The sequence below is a fragment of the Macaca mulatta genome, chromosome 6 (assembly GCF_049350105.2).
Source record: "Macaca mulatta isolate MMU2019108-1 chromosome 6, T2T-MMU8v2.0, whole genome shotgun sequence".
Lineage (NCBI taxonomy): Eukaryota > Metazoa > Chordata > Mammalia > Primates > Cercopithecidae > Macaca > Macaca mulatta.
Genome location: NC_133411.1, coordinates 70,430,923 through 70,444,739, shown reverse-complemented (window position 1 = coordinate 70,444,739; position 13,817 = coordinate 70,430,923). Strand labels below are relative to the sequence as shown.

Genomic DNA, 13,817 nt, shown 5'->3' with positions numbered 1-13,817 from the left:
GAGAAATTGCCTTAATTTGTAATTTGTATTAAATGTTACAAAAATAATGACTATGTATTTGACTACAGATTTTTGATATGTAGTAAGTTAGTTTGGAATTTTCAATAATAAAAAAGTTTAAAAAGATTGTGTTATTCTGAGCAGCCAAAATAAATAAATGAAATACAATTAATTTTCTTCTTCTTTTTATTTTTTTAAACGGGGTCTCACTCTATTGTCCAGGCTGGAGTATAGTGGCACAGTCTCGGCTCACTGCAGCCTCCAACCCCTGGGCTCAAGAGATCCTCCCACTTCAGCCTCCTGAGTAGCTAGGATTACAGGCACACACCACCATGCTCAGCTAATTTTTGTATTTTTTGTAAAGACAGGCCTCACCGTGTTGCTCAGGCTAGTCTCAAACTCCTGAGATCAACTGCCTACCTCAGCCTCCCAAAGTGTTGGGATTACAGGCGTGAGCCACCGCACCCGGTCAAAATAATTTTTTTTTCTTTTTTGAGATGGAGTTTTGCTTTTGTTGCCCAAGCTGAAGTGCAATGGCACCACCTCGGCTCACCGCAACTTCTGCCTCCCAGGTTCAAGTGATTCTCCTGCCTCAGCCTCCCAAGTAGCTGGGATTACAGGCATGCGCCACCGTGCCCGGCCAATTTTGTATTTTTAGTAAAGACAGGGTTTGTCTATGTTGGTCGGGCTGGTCTCAAACTTCCAACGTCAGGTAATCCACTCACGTCAGCCTCCCAAAGTGCTGGGATTACAGGCATGAGCCACCGCACCCAGCAACCAAACTATAATTACTAATTATTTTAAAGAGCCAGCGGAAATATGCAGTTCTTGCTGATAATACACATCATTGTGTAAACCACGTGCTTAGTTTTAAAAGTAAATTTAATAAATGTATTAAGCATTTATTTCCAATAAATGGTCAAAGGATAAAGTAAAACAACTTGGTTTCTCTACAGCCAAAGATCTTAGCAAACAAATTATTTTCCCTAAAATTGTAGTAGTCTATTTCCCCCCATAGAAAGACTAAATAATGAGACAGCTATATATTACATAAAAACAGCCAACTCTTATATTCACTTATTATATGCTGGGCATTGTTGTAACTGTTTATAAATATAAGCTCAAATATTCCTCACATCTATCCTAGGAAGTAGGTAAAGTTATCATCCCCATGTTACAGATGGAAAATGAGGAACAAAGAGTAATCTGTCCACATCACATAGCTGTGAAGTAGCAAAGCCAATGTTCTAACCCTGGGAGTCTCCCTTCAGTGGGTAGTCTTATCTGCTATGCTACGCTTCCTCTAATAATTTGGTAAGAGTATAATAAAAACAAGTAGAATCACAATGGCCATTCCAAATAGTTCACAAGTTGTCTTTCAACAATTACGTTAATAATATTGTTGCAGAAAAGCCAAAAGAGGGGGATGGGGGTGAAGTCAATTCAAATTTAGTCTGGCAGGTGCTTAAATGTGAGAAATCACCTTTTCTTAATCACTTAGAATACATATATTATAATTTAACATGGAAAACTTCAGGTACTGCATACTTACAAAATAAAAATCATTTAGTATCATTCCTCATCTAATAAATGAGGAAAATGAAGGCCAAAGTATACTCAAGAGCCATAAAAGTAGCAGGGCAGCATATGCAAATCAAGGGGCTGGTCAAGGAGAGAATTCCAAATGGATCCTCAGTATAGGCAAGATGGCATTTATACTGGATGCACATCTTCAACATAAAAATTATGGATTCCTCGTCTTTCAAGTCACTTACTATGTATGTATTCAGAGCAAACAGAGCACACATTTACTGAACTTTGGATAATGGAGAAGCTCAGTATAATAGAGGAGAAAGGTTAAAACAGGCATACATACAGAAAAATATCTGTAAAGATAATATTAAAATGACATGGCAATTTTCACTTGTTTTAATCACTCACACACCACCAATCACTCTTTCCTCAAATAGTAAGTCCAACGTGTTAATTCCTTATTTCCTCTTACCTCCAGAGAAGAATTTATCGCCAAAGCAAAAGCTAAAGCTGAGATTGTGTAAGACTGAGTTCCTTAATCTATTGCCACTCTGTCAGTTTAGTAAAGGCATAAATGCAATAAAAATTCACAAAAGCATTTTAGTAAGCAACATGTTTGATGTTACTTGTAAGCTCTGGAGCTAGGAGAATACTTTGAAATTAATAATAAATGTGGATTAATAGACTAGTGCAATAAACCAGGCCTCAAGTATCCACAGTCTCAACAAGCCACATGCAGATTACTGTTATTACAAATCCTTTAGAGCCCACATGATTCTTGGTAACAGTGGTTTATATTCTCACCCTTTAGTAAACCCCTGGCTCTAAAAAAGAAACTAATAAACTACAAAATTAAAGTCAAAGAGTTTTGCCATATTCCAGATGTAATCAAGGTAAGATGAAGATATTAGGGAATGCGCTTAATCAATTATGACTTCTGTCCCTGCAACAACAAAAACAAAACAGAGACGTAGACAGATACCAGGAGAACATCATGTGACAGCGGAAGCACAGATGGCTGGATTACATATTCACAAACTAAGGAATGCAAAAGACTGACTGCAATCACCAGAAGGTAAGAGAAAGGCTTGGAACAGATTCTCCCCCTGGACCCTTCAGAAAGAGCATGGCCCCACAAACACTGATTTTTTAATTATACAATTAATATAAATATTATAAAGAAACTCTTGTTTTAAGCCACCAAGGTTGTGGTATTTTGTTACAGCATCCCTAGGAAACTAATACAGTCCTTACTAACCTCCTTAAGCGCCTTCTTTTTCTCATCAATCTATAATTTAATACTTCAGTAATCTGGCAGATGACCCTTCCAATTTACAGACGCAAAAATACGTTTATAAATTTTGGTTTTAAAATGTAAACCCCATGCTCAATATACAATCCTAATGGCATCTTCTTTCTCTTTATTCTTGTTCACTTCTCTGCAGTACTTAACACTATATTACCCTGATTCATGCTAGCAGAGTTGTGACAGTGAATAAAAACACAGTCATGCGCCACTTATCAACAGGGATATGTTCTGAGAAATGTGTCATCAGGCGATTTCACTGTTGTGCAAACGTCATAGACTGTGCTTATGCAAATCTAGATGGTATCTTATTGGTTAATGTATGAGTCAATTTTCATACTGCTATAAAGAACTGCCTGAGACTGGGTAATTTATAAAGGAAAAAGGTTTAATTGAGTCACAGTTCAGCATAGCTGGGGAGGCCTCAGGAAACTTACAATCAAGGCAGAAGGTGAAAGGGAAGCGAGGCAGCTTCTTCAGGGGATGGCAGGAAGAAGTGCTGAGCGAAGCGGGAGGAGGCCCTTACAAAACAATCAGATCTCGTGAGGACTCGCTATCATGAGAACAGCATGGGGGAAACCATCCCCAGGATTCCCTTGACTTGGGAGACCAGGTAGAGATAACTAATCAGGGGGTGGTAATGCCTACAATCCCCTTGATCATAGGGTGATTTGGGTGTGGACACAAAGCCTAACCATATCAGTTACTATGAAGTAAGACTTCATTATCTGCGCAAACTTTTACCCAATTAGATCCTAAAGTACACTTTGGATCCTTGCTTACAGTTATTGTGATTACTTAAGTGTACTTTTTACAGCAAACCTCTTTGGATAACCTCTTTCATTTCACTGGGAGGAAGTGAAATCATTTTTAGGCTCTAATGCAATGCCACGATTTTCACACCATAATGCTACTTTGTTGTGATATAAATTCAGTTCTCATATCTTAGAACATAGCTGAGAAACTCAACACTAAAAATAGGGGTACTTTTCTTTTTATTTTGAATCAATTTTATATTTATTTATTTATTTCATTATAGTTTAGGTTCTAGGATACATGTGTACAACGTGCAGGTTTGACATGTATGTATACATACATGTACCCAAACAGGGGTACTTTTAACAGCTATACCTTCTCTCAAAGTCCATACATAAAGATATTTTAATATATTTCTACATACATTTGTTTATATGTAAATACACACATTGAATACTATTTATATCTTTAAGACAGGTATAATATATAAAGATAATATATAACTTAGAGACTGTTGGTTCATAGTTACACAATCTCAACAAACACGGTACTCTAATTTTGATAGCTAACTTAAATTAAAGCCACCAAATTATAAAGTGAACACTTTGTCCCAACAGCAGACTAACAAAATGAAAGAATGAGAAGTATCAGATATTACATCACTGCATAATTTGCAAGAGTTTTTAAATCCTTACTACCCAAAGTGAGGTCTCAAGATAGGCAACATCCCAATCAGTTCAGACCTTGTTAGAAATCCAGAATTGAATTTTCGTAAGATGTCCAGTTGATCTGTTGCCTATTGAAAGTGTATGAACCTTCAGATTTGAGACCTCTGGTCCACAGGTATTAAACCAACTGAAAACTGCTAAAATAGCCTGTCTAGAACTATATCAACTCTTGTCCTTCTTGTGAACCATCCACACCCAAATGGAAGTCCACACCCAATCATAAAATATAAATGAAAAATTCACAAATATATTCATTTAAAATGATTACAATACCTTGAGCACCTGAACTTGACCTTCTGTAGTAATTTCCTTTAAAAGTTCACAAAACGACTGGCATAGACCTACTGCATATGTCTGAAATTCAATTAAAAGTCAATATATGTAAGAACATATCTGTAATATCAAAAAGGCATAAAATTTCATTTGGGATTCATTATAATGCACTTCAGAATTATACACTAATAATGGTCTAAGCATATCAAATTTCAATTGGAACTCCTAGGAAAAGTTAAAGAAAAAAGACTATGCCAAATAAAAAATATAGATTATCGAAACATTGATTTTTATAGGAATATAAAAATTTGTTAACATAGCACATTTTCTGCATTAAATAAGAAAGGAATTACATGCAGCACATCTGCCCTGCAATGGGAAATGCTCACAGTCAATGTTTCTCTGCCTTAAAATAAGACCAATCTTAAAAGTTTGAAAAGGCACCCCCGATTTCAAATAAGAAATAATCAAAATCATAATTATATAATTTCATATAATGCAAAACTACTCCAACATACCTGTAAAAATTCCGTTGATGATAAAAAGATATAACCATTGATGATCTTAAAACAAGTTCTAAGATTTTCTGAACTTAGTTCTGCCAAAACAATAAATGTCAAACAAACAAAAAACAAATTAATTCACTGCTCAAAATTAGTTTAAATGAAGTGATTCATGGTTATTTAAAACTAATTCGCATATTCTAGAAACCTCTTCTGAGCACTATTCAGACTACTAGTATCTATAGATATCTAAAAACTGACATCACTAGGACTTAAAGGGTACAGTTAGCAATGATCATGTCACTGAACTCTAGGGTGGGCAAAAGGGTGAGACCCTGTCTCAATGAATGAATGAATGAATGAATGAATGAATGAATGAATGAATGAATACTGGTATCAACGCAAAGCTTAATGCTATCTTATTTGCTTTTCACTAGGTGAAACATTCATAAAAAAGCCAAGCTCCCCATGTTTTTTCCTTTCAGAAAAAAACTACCTAACCATTTGACCCAACCTTTCATTTCAAAATAAATTTTTACTGCTAGCATGGCAAACTACATGAAACTGAATCATTTTACCATCATATTTTGACATCTGCTTAAATGGGTTCACTCAGTGAACATTTACTGAGTGTTACTGCACTTGCACTAAATATGCGATATGACTTCTCAACGGAGTCCTGATCACCCTCCAAAAAAATTATATTAAGTTTAGATATTTTCAATCTTTCAGCTTTTATCAGAAAAGGATACTCTTTTTAGCTATTCCTTTGCAAGTGCAGAGTAGAAACTATTTGCTAAAACTGAATATGATCAAAGGTTGACACTGTGCTATTTTACGTTTCACTACTTAATAATATAAAAGAGAATATAGGCTGTATGTGTAAAATTATACAGATTAAAATATGACCCCAAAATACCATCGATGCCTAAAACCTGCCATTCTTTGCTGCAAGTATTTTAGAAATTATATTCACTCACAATAAGAAATTGTTTTTTCTCCATTTCTGGCAAAAGATAAGCCCCTGTGTTCTTATCTATCATATCCTAATGAAAGAAGACATTCTATTCAGATGTGAATTTTCCATTTATTTTCACAAAACAATGACAATCCTACCCTGTCTCAAAATGTCTTTGAAGGCATTAGTTCCTAAACTTTAGGATTTGACAGTTTTAAAAAATGAGGATAAGAAGGAGGAAATGATAAACTTATTACTAGTTACTAATCTAAAAGACATAAAAAAAACAAAAGCTGTCATCTAAGTATCTTTTTACAACAGAAGATAAAAATCTCAGGATAAAGGGGTCCTTTATATTAAAGCTATCATTATGAAAAATTCACATTATCCTTTTCTCCTCAAGGAGAGAAAGCCTGCAATTGTGCATACTTGTTTTGTAGACCAACAATGAATAGCAGACTGTCTGGCCATTGCCATGAAAAGTAGGGCCAAGGGTCTATATTTAAGAGAGAACTGAGAATGGCTTCATTCCAGGCATATCAGGGAATATAATTTTGAAATCATTGCCAAGTATAATTTTATCAAAATCAATGTTTAAAAAACCCCAACATTTTAGAAGACTTGATATAAAAAGAAAAGAGCCCATCTCTTCCTACAGATAATTAAAAACTATTGCTGGACCATTCTATACAAATTAGGTCACTTCACACCGCCTTCCATGCCTCTGCCATGCCCAGGATGGCACTGACAAACTTTTCTTGGACATGTTATCATCATCAAATAAATAAATACTAATATTACAGATAGCTCTAAAATTAACAAATTTATCTGTTTTAAGGTACTGGACACTGTTCATTACATCCACAAGTCCCTAGTGAGACTCTGAAGAAAAGTTGTCTAGTCCTAATACCAAGAAGTTATACTTCAATCATGCAATAGATATATATTTACTTCCAGATACTGAGTAATTTATGTCTATGGTTCGCAGCCAGGGGCCATTTTGTCCCCTACAGGACATTTGGTAATGTCTAGAAACATTTTTGTCATCACTATCATCAAGCAGGTAGAAGCTGAGGACACTATTAAGCATCCTTCAATACACAGGAAAGTTCCCCACAACAAAGAAATTACCTGACCCAAACGTCAACAGAGCCAAGACTGAAAATCCCTGATTTAAGTGACTAGTTTTTCTTTTCACAGACCGCTACAGAGCTCTAAGGTAAACCTGTATATAACCTATCTAAGTATTTAGTTATGCACTGGGCATATATGATTCATATCGTTAGTGTGATTTTATTTTATAATCTACTCCTATTTGCTTTTATTTATAATTCTGCTCCTATACCTAATTTTTATTTTATATTTTATATATTCCTTTAAATTTCTGTAAGGAGGACAGGGAGTGAATTATTAAATTATGTCATACAGAATCTAGAGAAATCTACTTCATCCTTTCCAAATTTGACAGAAAGTAACCAGCTGAAAAAGTTTACACTTAAAGGAACATCACTGTTGCATTCATAATAACTAGGACAAGAGCCAGTCACATGCTGATCTTTTAAATAATGAGAATACTAAGTAAATTAACACCATAACATAGATTTAAAGAAAAAAAGCCATTAGAACTAAATTAATAGAATTACTTCTAGTTACAGCCTCTGGTTCTGCTTAAAATTTACCAGATTCTATTTACATGTAGGAAAAAGGATGTAAAATGAATCTTAGCCTTGAATATATTCATACTTAACACATCCTAAAAAAACCATTAACTTAAACATCTTAAAGTGTTCTATAATGTTGGCTTTATATGTTTTAAAGTAGGAAACTTTCTGCCAGTGCCTTTCTTTCTTTCTTTTTTTAAGAGAAAGTGTCTTGCTCTGTTGCCCAAGCTGGAATCCAAGAGCAGAATAACGGCTCATTGCAGCCACTGCAGCCTTGATCCTCTCGCTTCAGCCTCCTGAGCAGCTAGAACCACAAGCATGGGCCACTAAGGCCATCTAACTTTTATTTCCTGTAGACATGAGGTCTTGCTATGTCACCCAGACTGGTCTCAAACTCCTGCCCTCAAGCAAACTACCTGATTACAGGCATGAGCCACTGCAACTAGCCCAGTGGCTTAATTTCTGCTTAGAAAAATATAATACCTAGCATACTCATTAAATAGATAGTTTAAAAGCATTGTTCTGATAAGAGAATTTAACTGATACAAAAACAGTATTCACTTTGGTTTATACTCTTAAAAGATTAAATATTCTGGTTGTATTTAAAAATAAATATTTAAACTTATATGAAAGAATGTACGGCTGGGCACACTGGCTCATGCCTGTAATCCCAGTACTTTGGGAGGCCGAGGCGGGTGGATCACCTGAGGTCGGGAGTTCAAGACCAGCCTGACCAACATGGAGAAACCCCACCTCTACTAAAAACACAAAAAATTAGCCAGGGTGGTGGCACATGCCTGTAATCCCAGCTACTAGGAAGGCTGAGGCAGGAGAATCTCTTGAACCCGGGAGACAGATCACACCATCGCACTCCAGCCTGGGCAACAAGAGTGAAACGAAAGAAAGGAAAGGAAAGGAAAAAGAAAAGGAAAAAGAAAAGGAAAAAGAAAAGGAAAAAGAAAAGGAAAAAGGAAAGGAAAAAGGAGAGGAGAGGAGAGGAGAGGAGAGGAGAGGAGAGGAGAGGAGAGGAGAGGAGAGGGGAGGGGAGGGGAGGGGAGGGGAGGGGAGGGGAGGGGAGGGGAGGGGAGGGGAGGGGAGGGGAGGGGAGGGGAGGGGAGGGGAGAGGAGAGGAGAGGAGAGGAAAGGAAAGGAACGGGGAAAGGAAAGGAAAGGGGAAAGGGGAAAGGGGAAAGGAAAGGAAAGGAAAGGAAAAGAAAAGAAAAGAAAAGAAGGAAGGAAGGGGCAAAAAGCTGTATGTCAAATTCAAACAAAAATAAAAGCAATACTGAGGTCAAGATGTACTAATAAACATGAACAAATGTAAACAGAATTTATTCACTATTGATGTAAATACACATACCAGTTTGAACAATAAAAGTAGAAAACAATTCAATAGCATCCACATCACCTATATTTATCGAAACTTTATAAAATAGAACTTTTTAAATCTTTAAAAATTAAAAAAGTTTAAATTGAATATCCGTTATCAAAAGGTTGAAATTTCATTAGTTCTTGATTCAGTAAAGTAACAAATCCTGAAGAGCCAGTCAATGGTAGGATAATTTTAAAATAGGAGTAATATTAATAGTGATAGTAATAGTACTAAACATACTAGCAAAACATTTAGATAATGCTTACTCTGTGCCAGGTATTATTCCAAACACATAAAACTCCTTACTGATTTGGTAAGAAACATGCATCAACTACAAAGATTTCTATCGTTAAAACTACACTAGAGGTGGCTCAAGCCTGTAATCCCAGCACACTGGGATGCCGAGGCAGGCGGATCACATTAGGCCAGGGGTTTGAGAGCAGCCTGGGCAACATGGTGAAACCCTTTCACTACTAAAAATACAAAAATTAGCTGGGCATGGTTAGCTGGGCATGGTGGCGCTGGGCATGGTGGCGCATGCCTGTAGTCCCAGCAACTCGGGAAGGCTGAGGCAGGAGAACTGCTTGAACCTGGGAGGCGGAGGTTGCACTGAGCTGAGATTGAGCCACTGCACTCCAGCCTGGGTGACAGAGAAAGCCTCTGTCTCAAAAACAAAAACACACACACACACACAAAGCAAACAAACCAAAAACAAACAAACAAACAAAAAAAAACCCCACCACTACCACCACCACCACCACCACCACCAACAAAAAACCACTACACTAGAGCACTTAACTAAAGCTACACTAAAAATAGTGTCATACAGTAATAGTAAAGTAAGTCATATGCTTTCTATTTAAATCTCTTATTCTTGATTACCAATGCCTCTCCCACCACTCTTAGGGAACTGAGCATTGTGGAGACTAAGCATGCTGAATTTGAAGTGGAAAACAGTGAAAAGATACCAATGTGTGAAATCACACATATGTGGAAGCAGCTGAATGTTGTTCATGACAAAGCTGGTAAAAGGTCTGGCTGAGGTGTCTAATCCTAGGTCAAATATAAAGAAGCCTGTGGATTGCCTAAAGCAGGATGGTATGTAGTCTCAAAGTTAGGTAGAACAGAATTAAAAAGGCCTTCACCAAAGAACCCTATTCTCTTTCTCTACGATGACTGAAAGAAAAAATTTTTCCTAGTAGATCAACACCTATTGCCACTGACTTCATCTTTGGTAAGTTTTTCCTTTTATGGGGACTCTAGATAACAAACAGCAAATGGCTCTTTATTGGAAAATAAATGGTTACCTTGATTGTTATTTGAAAAGAGTAACAAAAAATTTAGGAGAAAATGTGAAGAACTAATCACATTATCTAACCACCATGTTCATGCAACAAATAAGGCAAGAAAATGATTTTTTAATCAGTTATAATTGTTTTTAGTCCACATTTGCTGGTATTTTCAAAGAGTGAGTCTATTTTTCCAGTGTGTCATTCATTATACCTCAGGGACATTTTTTGCCTCTGACAATCCCAGCACTTTGGGAGGCCAAGGCAGGCAGATCACCAGGTCACGAGTTCAAGGCCAGCCTGGCCAACATGGTGAAACCCCGTCTCTACTAAAATACAAAAATTAGCTGTGTGTGGTGATGTATGCCTGTAATCACAGCTACTCAGGAGGCTGAGGCAGGAGAATAGTTTGAACCCGGGAGGTGGAGGCTGCCATGAGGCGAGATCACACCATTACACTCCAGCCAGCGCAACAAGAGCAAAACTCCATCTCCAAAAAAAATAGCCAGATGTGGTGGTGTGTGCCTGTAGCTCTAGCTACTCAGGAAGCTACAGGAGTTGCTTCAGTCCAGGAGTTTGAAGCTGCAGTAGATGCCATGCCACTGCACTACAGCCTGGGCAACAGAGCAAGACCTTGTCTCAAAACAAAACAAACACCACCAATTGACTTATTTGTCAATATCAGGGATTAAATAAAAATGGAAAGTATGTATATTCTCATTTATAAATGGAAGCTAAACACTGAGTACTCATGGACATGATCATGGCAAAAATAGATACTGTGAACTACTAGAAGGCAGAGGGAGGAACTCAAAGGTTGAAAAACTATTAGGTACTATGTTCACTAACTGGATGACAGAATCAACTGGACCCCAAACCCCAACATCATGCAATATATCCATGTAACAAACCTGTACATATATCCCCTGAATCTAAACTAAAAGTTGAACTTATATATATATATATAAAAAAAAAAATTTGTTTCAATGCCTTCAAATTATGGTTGCATTAAAAAACATTAGTAAGTTTATGCTTTAACACATACCAAGAAGTGGTGACATATTCTGAAATATACGCAGCAACTCTGGTGTGATACATGGGCTGTTTTCCAAAGTTACTAACCTAGAAAGGAAAAGCAGATGATTAACACTTTCCACGCCCATTAAAGCCATTAACATATGACTTAAATATTTTAAAACGTCTCATTTCAATGAAGAAAGGTAAGTGTATAATCAGTAAGTTATAAAAATTATCTTTCTAAGAAAGAATTAACCAAATGTCTCAAAATAAAAACCTGTCTACAAATTATGTAGTATTTCTACATACACAGCAAAAGTAGTAAGGAAAATAACTACAGTTGACCCTTGCACAACACAGCTTTACACTGAGTGGGTCCACTTATATCCAGACTTTTTCGACCAAATGCAAGGTTAAAAATACAGTATTCACAGGATGAAAAACCAAAGTACATGGAGGGCTGACTTTTCACATACACATATACACAGGTTCCGCAGGGCTGACTGCGGGACTGGAGTATGCATGATTTTTTGTATATGTGGTAGTCCTGGAACCAATCTCCTGTTGATAGAAAGACACAACTGTATATACTAAAGTATCCATAATAATGAAATTATAACAATAAACCAAAAGCATAACTATTACAAATTGGTCAAACAGGTAAAAAAGTTAATTTGTTGTTCTGATTTTCTTGATATGTCCCTCTGCCACATGTAATTAATGTGTTCTTCGATGGGAAACTAGGCTAATAAATTACTAAAACTTATGCTAAATGCTTAACAAATATGAACTTAGTACAATAAAGGCAATTACAAGCCAATCTGACCGCATTAGCAGTTATGAAACAATCCGTAATATAATACGTATACACGGAAGGTTTAGTGTAACAAAGGCCAATTACAAACTAATCTGATCAGAATCCATGACATAATATATATCCATGATGGGTTATCCCAGAAGTGTGTGGTTGGTCCATCTGTTCACATCCCCCAACCCTCAAAATAAGGATTGTTTTGATTGTCAAAACAGCAGCGACGAAAGGAGGGGAAAGCCTATTCAAAATCTAATATTGGCTATAAAAACTAAAAACTAAGGAATAACCTGATGATGCTATCATAACTATAAAGAACCCGTGGCCCCCAACATTGGTCTATTTCCAGTTCCTTTTATTAATTAATTGTTCAAATGTATAAAGAATAGATTGGTACATATCACAAAAATCATTCCAGTGCAATGAAAACCATTTTTAAATTGTTAAACATAGCACTGATATAAAATCAAGAAGAATCACAAAATGTAGATCACAGATCCAGCTCATTAATAGAGGAAAAAATAAAATTAGATAAAGTATTAGAAAAATGTTTATAATATGCATTAATAGTAGAATTCCCCACCAGGTCAAGTTTATCCTAGGAAGTCAAAGTTCTTTTAAAAGAAAGGCTTTTTTTCTTAAGAGAAAGATATGATCTTTTGAGTAAATGACAAAAAGCAATCAAATTTGTTTCGTTTTAAAAAATGATCATATTACATTTAACAAGATATAGCTGATACTGCTGACTGCTTACCAGTATTCATTACTACCTCATCCAATTATCTTAAAAATAAAAAAATAAAAAAATTTCAAGGTATTTTGTTCAAATTCTGTATAAAAATAATTTATTGTATTAAATGTTTATATTATGATAGAAGAAAGGCTAAGAGTTGATAAGCTGATTTTCTTAGAAAGGAGATCAGATGACAACAAGCCCATAAACCTAAAGCAAGCAGAATAAGATAATAAACATAAGAACAGATATTAATAAATAGGAAACAGATATACAACAAAGAGAACCAAGGCCAAAGGTTGTTTTTGAAAAGACTAGTAACTGACAAACCTCTAGTGAGATGGAGCAAGAGGAAAATAAAAAGCCATAGTGGGAGATAAATCACATAATCAGTCTGAGAGTTTCACTTTATATTCGTGACCCCAAACATCGAGTGGTACTGGTTTCATCCCTAATAAATTCAAATTCCCATTCTCTAAGATAACTACTTCATACTTTCTCTCACCTATAGACCTCTCATATCTTGTACAAACTCCTAATTCAGCCCATTACTCCCCACTAATGACAATGCTTCATATTTTGTCGAGAAAATAGAAGCTACTGGATGGAACACCTTCCTATCTCATTACACTACAAAATTTGGAAAACCACCTTCTGCCTCCAGTTAAAATGGATGAAGTATCCCAGCTGCTACTAAAATTCAACCCCTGTACTTGAGCTCTGAATCCCACCACTTTTTGCTTCCTTTACTTATCCCACTCTCTCAATCCAGCCTCACCCATTCCTCTAGATCTTAACATTTCCCACACTACCCAGCTGTTGCCCCATTTCTATGCTCCTCTTAATAGTAAAAGCTCTCAAACAAGTTATCAGTGTG

The 13,817-nt window shown here is 36.1% G+C and overlaps 1 protein-coding gene across 9 annotated transcripts in view; it reads right to left on the bottom strand.

Moving 5' to 3' along the window:
• IPO11 (importin 11) overlaps positions 1 to 13,817 on the bottom strand; it is a 229,617-nt gene that overhangs the window by 96,616 nt on the left and 119,184 nt on the right. For all 9 annotated transcript variants that reach the window (XM_015140096.3, XM_015140095.3, XM_001083045.5 and 6 more), the window contains 3 exons: positions 11,425 to 11,501; positions 5,115 to 5,194; positions 4,597 to 4,677 (listed from right to left, as the gene is read on the bottom strand). In XM_015140096.3, the coding sequence (XP_014995582.1) occupies positions 4,597 to 4,677; positions 5,115 to 5,194; positions 11,425 to 11,501 (238 nt within the window). The remainder of the gene's footprint in view (positions 1 to 4,596; positions 4,678 to 5,114; positions 5,195 to 11,424; positions 11,502 to 13,817) is intronic.